Source organism: Pinus tabuliformis, chromosome 1_2, assembly GCF_031772625.1.
Source record: "Pinus tabuliformis cultivar Carrire ecotype Pingquan chromosome 1_2, CPIR1, whole genome shotgun sequence".
Taxonomy (NCBI): Eukaryota; Viridiplantae; Streptophyta; class Pinopsida; order Pinales; family Pinaceae; genus Pinus; species Pinus tabuliformis.
Genome location: NC_142298.1, coordinates 511232520 through 511243610, shown reverse-complemented (window position 1 = coordinate 511243610; position 11091 = coordinate 511232520). Strand labels below are relative to the sequence as shown.

Genomic DNA, 11091 nt, shown 5'->3' with positions numbered 1-11091 from the left:
TACCTTTTCCTCTCGTATGTAAGGAACATATCGAAATAAGGACGTAAATTTTGTGATGAACTCATCCATATTCAGTTGACCCAATCAAAGATCGTGAAGATATTTTTCCTTTTCATCATAAAATTTTTTAGTTAAGTATTTTTTCCGTAAAATACCTTTGAAATTTTTCCCAAGTTATGCTCTACTCACTCACTCCATGCATAGTGTTTACTTCTTCCCACCATAGGGTGACCTTTCCTAACAGCTAGAAGATGGCCAAGCGAGCTTTTAAGTTATGGTCGTATTCATACAGCTGAAAGTATTTATTTATATTAATAGGCAAGCTTCAGCTGCCTCTTTTTGTTCACTATCAAAGGGGGGCGGTTTTATTTTTAGAAATTCTCCTTGCAATTTTATCTTTTGTCTTTTTTGTGTTTTGTGTTCTGACTCATTATCAGATTTCTCTTCTTGATTTTCTTCGCCTCCTTCCATCCCTAAATAATCTATTCAAAATTCTTTTTCACAAGTCATGTTCCCGTGCTCTGGACTGGGAATTGGCTACCGCTGATTCTGTCTACCAAATAAACTTTTCATAATCTTTTCCTACTACTGCATCAACCTTTCATTATCTGCTTGCAACCGGGGCATCTCATCCTTTAGTTCTTGCGCCGTTTCCAAGATTGTAGTGTTGGTATTGCATGGTTCTTCCCCCAATTGTACCCACACCTTAGAATTGGCTTTTTGAAAAGATGTCGGTCCTATTCCTGTCATAGATCTATGAGGTGTAATTCCAGTCCTCCTCATGTTGGCTGCTTTTCTTTCTCTCTCTGCAAATCATAAACACTGTTAATCATCTATTTTCAGAGGTCTCAGCTTTGTAACCTGAGCACTCTCATACCAATTGTCACATCTCTTCATAAAAAAAAATTACCATGACACAAATACGCATTATAAAAATTTCTTTAATTATTAGACAATAATGTACCATTACTACATGGTAGTTTAATTACCCACTTTATACATTTTATATGTTATTATTTATTTTTTATTAAAGTCATTATGGTATACATTATGCACATGATTTGAGCCATAATATTTGTAATCTAACTTTATAACCTTGGATCCCCACCCAAGAAATGGTGGGAGAAATATTCTGGATGTTTCGTGAGGTCTTCCAGTTGTTTGACATTTTATGGGTAAGGGTGCCCCATCAATGGTTCTCCATGGTTCTTTTCCATCGGACGATCAAGATTGATTTCCTTAACTCCTTGTCTAGTGTACCCTCTGGCAATCTTGACATTTCCTTCTCTGTTTGACAGAATTGCTCTGCTTAGGCTCTGGCTCATGACTCCATGGTTCTTCTCTAGTTCGCCCCTACCTCTGCTCACTGGTGACTTTACCTTCCTTGTTCAAATGCATTACCTTCGTTGCTACTAGATGGGTGTTTAATTCTTCAAATGGCGCTGGAGTTTTCTTCATGGAGGGTTTTCACGTGGCTTCCCCACACAGGCACTGTGCCACTTCTTTTATTCTTGCATTTATTTTTGCCATGTAGTCATTTGTTAGCTTCTATTTTTTTCTAATAGTATTCTCTGTTTTACATTGCATCCACTGAGGGTTTTCAGCAGCGGGCGGATGGCCTTTCCAAGTCAAAACCCTTCCTTGCTGTGCCAGACTACAGGTTTTCAGTCTCCAGGTTGCTATCAATCTCTGGGTAATGTGAAAGATATCTTGGTTTGCAAAGTTCAAAGTTTGATGGGTTTAATGGCTTGTCTCGCCTATTATGGAATTGTTCATAGATCTTGTCAATAATGCTCATGTATTTCCAGAGAAAAGTCTAGTCGTCTATGGAACTACCTATTTTTTCCTCGACTCCACTCCTGTACCGTCGTTATTTTGTTAATTACAGTTCTGGGTTTGCATACCTGAAATGGGTGTTGGTCTTCTTTGAAAATCAAGATGTAATTTAATTGTTAACATTTCATGGTCAGAGGGTTTTGATACTTCGAATTTTCGGAACCTGTATGATTAATTATTATCTATATATGAATGATCTAAGCCTTTTCTAAATTCTTCCTAGCATGATTTTGTATTATGCATAAATTCGTTAAGGTTCTATTATGGTTGACTCGCCTGCTTGGGTATAACAAAGTCGTTTAAATTGGTCTGCCAATTTCTTAATATTTGGTATATTTGCGCGAGTTTTTTCTTTTCTGTTTCACAGTTAAAGTTCGTATTCAAAATTGTTACGTTGTTGGGGTTTTGGGGTTTACCCAAACCTTATCACGAATTTACTCTATGTGTTTTTCCTAATGTTATTGTTGTAACATAGCATAACAGACTTAACTTTTCCAACAATTTTCACATATATATATATATATATATATATATATATATATATATATATATATCTTTGAGTTATATCTTGGTTTCTTTGTGATAATTTCCCGTACGGTGTTTGTAGTAAATTATCGTTATTTTACCTTATTTCTGAAAGTAACAATGTAAACTTTGAAACGGGAACTATAAACTCAAAACGGGAACTCTGGCCCAAAAACCCCAAAAAAACCACAAAAACAGTGCTCAAAACGAAAAGTGTGTATACTGGAACGATGTTTTTTTTTTTTAGGTGTCAATTTTGCGGCTGTTTTAAAAATGCCGGTGAAAACCAATTTTTTGCGCAAAAATTATCCAAAAAACACCCTCAAAATGAAAAGGGTTGATTCTGGAAGAAGACTTTTTTTTTCAAAAGCTAAATTTCAACATCTCGAAATAATGGCATGAAAATAAAAAAAAAAATTATCATGACCCCGAAAAAGCATTAAATTTAAAAAAATAATGAAAAAAAAAAAAAAAAAAAAAAAACAAACAAACAAACAAACAAACAAACATAGATTAAAATATCTATTAAAAGAAAAATATAAAACAAAAACAAAACAAAAAAATGAAAAAAAAAATCAATCATAAAATGTAAAAAGAATGAAATTAATGATAAGAACTTAAAAAAAAATAAAAATTATAAACAATTAAATAGTAAAATAAATATTTTAAAAAAATGGGGAAAAAATGAGTAATCTTGTAAACCAAAAAAAAATTGCAAAATAAAATATATATGAAAAAAAAAAAAAAAAAAAAAACATTTAAAAGAAACAAAAAATTTAGTGGGTGAAAAGAGAAAATAGAAAAAAAATAAAAACAAAAAAATTTAAAATTAAAATTAAAAACAAACTAAATTAAAAAAAAAAATAGAAAATTAAAAAAAAATAAAATTATAAGCTACTAAAACTAAGATTAAAATGTTAATTACTTAAAAAACAAATATAAAAATATATATAAAAGACAAAAATAAAAAAACAAAAAATGTTAAAAGAATTATCTCACAAACCATAAAAGGATTTGGAAAAAAAAAAAAAAAAAACACAAAATTAAAATATATATATATTAAGTACGTAAAAATAGAGAAATAGAAAAAAAAAAAAAAAAATTAGAAAAACCCCGGGAAAAAAAAATAAAAAATTAAAAACAAACTAGTTAAAAAAAAAAAAAATAGGAATTAATGAAAAAAATTTAAAAACTAATAAAATTAATATTAAAAAAGAACAAAAAAAAAATTCAAATTATATTAAAAAAAAAAAAAAAAACTAAAAAAAGTGTATTTTTTATTTAAAAAAAAGATATGTAATTAATTTTTATTAAAATAGATATTTTGTTTAAAAAAAAATCAAAAACTAATTAAAAAAAAAATAAACGTTTTATTAAAAACAAATTTTAGTTTTATTTCTACTTTTCATTTAAAAATAAAACTATTCAACAGATATTTTATATTTTAAAAAAAATAAAGCTATATTTTATATTTAAAAACAAATTAATTTAATTTAAAAAATAAATATCGTATTTTTTTTATATTATAAATTTTAAAATTTAAAATTTTTAAAATTAATTTTTTTTTATTAATTAAAAAGAAAATATTTTGGGTCCCCGCCCTGGGCGGCGCCGCCGCGGGCCGCCCGGCGGCCGGTCGTCGATTCCGCGCAGGCCCTCCGCCCCGGGCTGCGCCGCCGCGGGCTGCCCGGCGGCCGGGCGTTGATTCCCGGAATCGACGCCCGGCCGCCGGGTGTCCCGCGGCGACGCGGCCCGGAGCAGAGGGTCTGCGTGCAGTCCCTCCGCCGCGGGCCGCCCGGGGCGGGGACCCAATTTTTTTTTTTTTTTTGTAATAAAAAAAAAATTAATTTTAAAAATTTTAAATTTTAAAATTTAAAAAAAAAAAAAAAAAAAAAAACGCTATTTATTTTTTTGAAATTTTAATTTTTTAAATTTTATTTAATTTTTAAAATTTTAAAATTTTGAATTTTTAAAATGTTTAATTTAAAAAAAAAAAAAAAAATTATTTTTAAATTTTGAAATTTTTTTTAATACTTTTTAAAATTAAAAAAAAAAAAATTAAAAATAAAATGGTTAAAAAAAAAGCTATTCTTAATTATAACCAAAAAAAAATGTTTTAAAAAAAAATAGTTGTTAAAAAAAAAAAAAAAAAAATCCATTTTAAAAACATTGTTTAAAAAAAAATATTTAAAGTAATTTTTTTTTTTAAATATAAAATATAGGTTTTTTTTTTTTTTTAAATATAAAATATCTGTTGAATAGTTTTATTTTTAAATAAAAAGTAGAAATAAAAGTAAAATTTGTTTTTAATAATAAAAAAATTGTTTTTTTTTTTTTTTTTTTTTTAATTAGATTTTGATTTTTTTTTTAAACAAAATATCTATTTTTAATAAAAATTAATTACATTTTTTTTTTTTTTTATAAAAAATACACTTTTTTTGGTTTTTTTTTTTTATAATTTGAAAATTTTTTTGTTCTTTTTTAATATTAATTTTATTAATTTTTAAATTTTTTTCATGAATTTCTATTTTTTTTTTAAACTAGTTTGTTTTTAATTTTTTTCTTTCCCGGTTTTTTCTAATGTTTTTTTTTTTTTTCTCTATTTTTACTTACTTAATATATATATATATATATATATATATATATATATATATATATATATATATATTAATTTTGTATTTTTTTTTGTTTTCCAAATCCTTTTATGGTTTGTGAGATAATTTTTTTAACATTTTTTTTTTAATATTAATTTTACTATTTTTTAAATTTTTTTCATTAATTTTTTTTTTTTTTTTAATTAGTTTGTTTTTTAATTTTTTTTCCCTAGTTTTTGTTCATGTTTCTTTTTCTCTCAATTTTTTGCTGACTTATATATATCTATATTAATTTTGTTTTTTATTTCCAAATTGTTTTATGGTTTATAAGATATTTTTTTTAACATTTTTTATTTTTTATTTTTGTCTTTTTTTATATATAATTTTTTATTTGTTTTTTAGAGAGAATTATTTCATTTGGATTGAAAATTTAATTAACAATGTATAAATATGTAAAATATCGAAAATGAAAAATATCGACCTTCTTCTTTAAATATGCAAATCAATAAAAACCTCACTACAAAAAAAAAAAAACAAAAAACTATGAAGAGGAAGACCACTTCCAAAATTATTAAATTTACAAAATAATTGTTTACATTTCATACATTAGAAAATTTAAAGTCAAGAAAACAGGCTTTTTAAAAAAAGGGTCTGATGCAAAATAACCACTTTTTTAAATCGGCATGAAAATCACTACCATTCTAAAACGCAATGTACATAACAAGAATTTAAAAAAATTAAAGTTCCAAAAACCATGTTCTAAAAAAAACATGTGTATTCTGCATCACCACTTTTGAAAATCGGGTCATTTTTTTGCCACCTCTACGAAACGGGTAACAGTATCAGTTCCCGCTTCAAAGTTTACATTGTTAAGTAATTTTGTTTCAAGTTTTTCCCTTTTCAAGGTGCCTTAAAGCTAGAGTTAACCGCAGACTTTAGTCTGTCGTCTTGGCTTTTTCTTTTCATAGCTAAAGGGTATGGACGGTTATAAACCCTACAAGGGTACTTCCCTATTTGGAATGTTTACACTCATGCTGTTTCTTTTCTAAAAGATGTAATTACCTTGTCAAAAAGTTCCCTAACACTTATGCTATTTTCAGAGGGTTTCTTACTTGTGTATCCTCCGCATTAAAATATTTATACATAATGAATTTCCATATGCTTTTACAATTTTTTCTTCCATGTTCTTTGTTAAAAAGGTTACACACACTGATGGGCGGCTAATAAGAAAAATATGTCTAAAATCTGACATGAGATTTCTACTGTAATGACCCATCTATTACTTTCAACAAAAAAAATCAGAGTTCTAGTCTTTTGACAGTAAATTTTATGTTTCAAAGTTCTATTTAGGATTTCTACTATAATAAACTATCTACTACTTTAAACAGAAAACCAGAGTTCTAATTTTTTAGCAATGTATTTCCAGTTTCAGAGTTCTATATACTTATATGGTTCTGTAGATTTTCACCATTGTCCTCCTGGACCAGAATCAAGTATAAGTTTCCAAGTTCCTCCCAACCATGAGACTCGCTTTCAGGCCAAAGTCTCCCCCGAGCTGTTGCTCACATGATAGATGATTTCCCATAAGACTACGAGTCTTATCATTTACAGCGATTTGGTCTTAACTAGACTTAGCTCCTAAATCGTCTCACATATCAACACGGAAACATCTCCCTTTTTCCCTCTCCTTGCTTCACTACCCTCTTGATTTCTTCTTAGAGAATTAATCTTCAAGGAAGTAGTTAGCCATAGGTAACTGCATATCCTAACTACTTGACATGTAAGAGTTACAAGATTTGTTATCACTCAAACATTTGTTTCATGCATAACTCAATTAAAATCTTAAATATATAAATTTAAATAATAATAATAATATCCAATTTTGTAAGACTGCCTTATATACATATTTACAATCACTGGGGACATCACACCACACCATCTACAATAACCCGCTGGTGGTGGCTTTGACTCCTACTAGATGCCTCTTTGTTTCACTCTTGCTAGATGCCTCTCCGTCTTGGGCCGTTAACTTGTTTTCTTACCTTTATATGATACTTGTTCAAATAACATTTTTTTAAATTAATGAATTTAATTAAATATGGAAAAATTACATAACTATTTTAAATAAATCTCAATTTTTAATTTGTATATATTATTTATAATATTCTAGAATATTCCATGGAACTTAAATCCCTACCATCCATTTAATAATTATTGATAAATAAATTAAAACTCTAGAAACATATTTCAGAACTTAAATCCCTACCATCCATTTAATAATTATTGATAAATAAATTAAAACTCTAAAAACATATTTCAAAATAGATATACCTATCAACATAATTAGAATTGACAATTAAACTTAAATTTTAAAGATATATAATTAAATTAATATTTTTAATTTTTTTAAATAAACTCATTAAAAATCAAAACCATCTCTAAAAATTAAAACACATATATATCCTCATTTTGTACATATATTCCTTTTAAAAAACACCTAAGAGTGAAGAGCCTGATCTCCTTACAACATGCCAAAACGTAAGGAGAAAACACGAGAGTGAACCGTCCGACATCCATACAACATGCAGAAATGTGAAGAAAAATATAATTAGAAGATTCCAACTAAGTTGCAGAAGATACAAATTTATCACAACCTTACATTAATAAAGTTTAACATCTATTTGTGCTTCCCACCAACTAGAACATAGATTATCAAAGTATAAACATCAGCCTTAATAATAATAAAAAATACTTCGTGTATAATTCTTTTCATCAGTATCTAGCGATTGTCTCATATAAGAAGCTCCCTCCAGCGAATTCTGAAGGGCCGCAAAATTAAATAATTATAATCAATTAGGGTTGCAGACTGAGCCCTATACCTATGTTTGAGATATAAATAATAATAAGTACAAGTTTTAAATTAATATCTTAAAATCGTATTTATCCTTTAGGATTAAGAATAACCACTAACATTCAATAAACAAAATTACACGAACAGTAAGGTTTTCCATTTTTCCACTTGTTCCCAATTTTTAATTTTTGTTTCACTTTTTATTTTATTTTAAAAGTTTCCTTAGTCTTAATGTTAACTCTAATGTTTAAGCATTGACTACCACATACAATATGCATACACAATTTTCTGAGATATATATACATAAACAATAAAGGAAATATTCATTAGCATGACATCCCAGATATTGCCCTTAAGCAGATGTGCCACAGGCTTAGTTAACTCATCAAGGGATTGCTCCAGTTTCTCAAGTAAGGGTATCCATGTTAGGGATGTCTTTGACCTTTCCTCTAGGTAAAGTTTCAACATAAGCTCATGTTTTGTGAACAGTTCCGCTATATACCTAAAGACTTTGTATTTCCCAACCCCAAAATTTCAACATAAGCTCATGTTTTATGAGCAGTTCAACATAAAAGCAGAACTCCAAAAAATATAATGCTCCCAGCTCCCATTGTAAATGCAGCAGAAAAAATAACATTCCTATACAATGCCCCTGAGAAAACTCAACCATTAAAATAAATTTCCCACCTCTAGAAAACAATTCCGATATAACAGAGATAATACATATTTTATTTATAAATTCTCTGGTTGATCAGAGTTCATGGCTAGCCAAAACTGAATAAAAATTGTTGTTTCGTATTCTCAATCACCTACATACTCATCATTTAAAAAAAAATTATCACAAGAAACGCGCAGGCTAAGCTTATCTCATCAAAAAGTGCTTAACATCTCATATTTGTACAAACGTAGTTATCATTTGGTTCACAGCAAAAGCCTATACAATACCCTCTGGGGGCAATCCAGTTAATAAATCCTAGCTGCAAACATCCTATTGTAGAACTGATAAAATTTAGAGCTTTCACAGAAGTATTACTCAGTAATAACAAGCTCTTACACATATCTCAAGAAGCCAACAGGCAAAGGCCAAAAAGAACAAGAGAAGGCAAAAACTATACATCACAGCCCTCGGCAATCCTCTCTAGTGCAGGTCTCCAACCGCAATTTCTAGCAGTTGAAGTGGGCTCTCTGGCTACTGCTGGAAGCCGAACCATCAGATTCTGCAACGCAGAAATCTTGTCGGTGGGATCTTTGGCCAACAGGGCCGCGAGTTGCTGTTTTGTTATAACAACTTTCAATCTGACTGCGCCGCCTTCCTTATTCTTAACAGCTGAAGCAAACTTTGTTCTGCCGGGATCTGAAGCATGTTCTGAGCTGCAGTCATCTGCATCTTCTGATCTATTGGAATCTGACATAGACACTATTGCAGGGATGGATATTGGACGCCCTTGAAGGCAAGAGCCATCATCGTTACTCTGATCAGCAGGAAGAAGATAATAGACCTCCCCGGGAATCAACTTGCAGTCCGCATGCAGAGGTTCATGTACGGCGTCAGGGTGAACCACAGTATACCCTTCATGGCCGTTGAGTAAATCATCCACAGAAACTGGAGCTCTGAATTCTAGAACCTTGCCATCAGCGCGCATGACTCTGACAAACTCCACAGCTTTTTCATTGAAGATATCTCCAGCCAGAGATTGCATACAGTTGCCCATTGCTTCTGTTCTGAAACCAGAAAGCAGAGACTTAGCACTAGTGCTTTGTCTGGTACACTAATATGCGGTACCTCTGTAATGGAATCTCACTTTCTGTTTCTCGCGGAGAAAATTGAATACATTGAATTTCAAGCATAAAAGAGGCTTGATTTCATTCTGTTGCCGGCTACAAATGCTCAAATTTTATGCAATAGCTGAACAGTCACATGCTGAGAATTAAATAATTTGTGACTAGAGACAGTAAAGTGGATGTACACATCTCACGTTACTTTTGATTAAAAAAGGTGTTACTGTTCTGAAGAATTGACGGCCTTAAACGTATAAATCTTTTCCAAAGTTCTACGAAATCTATAATGCGGATGCGTCCACTGCTTTCTGTAAATAAAATACAAATTTTCCTTCAAGTTGGTGGAAATAGTGGCAGTACGGGACGATAAATTATAGAGCGGATGCTCATGCCTGGGTCCACAGCAGCGATGCACTGTGGGGGCTGTTAGGGGGCTTTTTGTGCGCTCAGGGCCGAGGTCCAGGTGGGGTCCGAGGTACGAACCAATTGAACTTGTCGTCAATTACGCGTGAATAGTTGTCGGTCAGTGAAACATTTTCTGTTCTACTTTTGTCATCATACCAACCAAGGATCCCGCCGTTCCCAACGGAAAATCTGGACCTTTGTCAGTGATTCAACATGTATGTTTTGGAAGTGCGTCAATATATAATTTTTAAGATGAATATTTGTTAAAATTATAAGCGTGAGTTTTGAATCTAACTTATAGATGAAATATATTTTTTCACTGGAATTCGCCATAAAAATTTTTGATTTGATTTATAATTATGTTATATAATTTTTTATTTAAAAAATAAAAATCCCGCCTATTATAATATTTTTTTAATTATATTATATAATTTTTTATTTAAAAAATAAAAATCACGAAAATTATAATATATAGTTTTAATATAAAAAATAAAATAGTTAGTGTAATCATATAAAAAATGGCTAATAAATGTCGATAGACATTAATATCCAAACACTTATATAATACATTTTATATTGTTAGCATTAAAAGAATCATATTACTATTGTAATTATATAAATTGAATGGTTGGTAAACAATTTTAGATATTTTATGCTGTTGAACTCTATTTGTGGTAAGTTTTGCAGGGTTTTTAAATATATTTTCAGGTCTAATTTTCCCAAAATCTAGTTGAGAGTTTTTGGAATCACAAGTTTGAGTTGTAGACTCTCCATAAACTCAGAGCCTAGGTTTTTTCACAGTCTTGAATCCATATATGCAACCGAAAACTTATTTTAAATAACAAAAATTAAGATTTGGCCAAAACAATTTAACCAAAAACTAGATTCTAACCAAAAACTCCAAAATATAACATGTTTAGACAACACCCCGAAAACTTATTTTAAATAACAAAAATTAAGATTTGGCCAAAACAATTTAACCAAAAACTCCAAAATATAACATGTTTAGACAACACCCTTCATGATACATCTCATGTTGCCAAAATTAAAGACATCATAAAACTAAATTGATTTATAATTTTATTTTAAATTATTATTATT

General features: G+C 29.6%; 1 protein-coding gene across 1 annotated transcript; it reads right to left on the bottom strand.

Moving 5' to 3' along the window:
* Nucleotides 1–8663: 8663 nt before the first annotated feature.
* On the bottom strand, nucleotides 8664–9714 carry LOC149206570 (uncharacterized). The gene has a single exon (XM_089393740.1). The coding sequence runs from the start codon at nucleotides 9516–9518 to the stop codon at nucleotides 8916–8918; it is 603 nt and encodes a 200-aa protein (XP_089249866.1). The 5' UTR covers nucleotides 9519–9714; the 3' UTR covers nucleotides 8664–8915.
* Between the last annotated feature and the right edge of the window lie 1377 nt (nucleotides 9715–11091).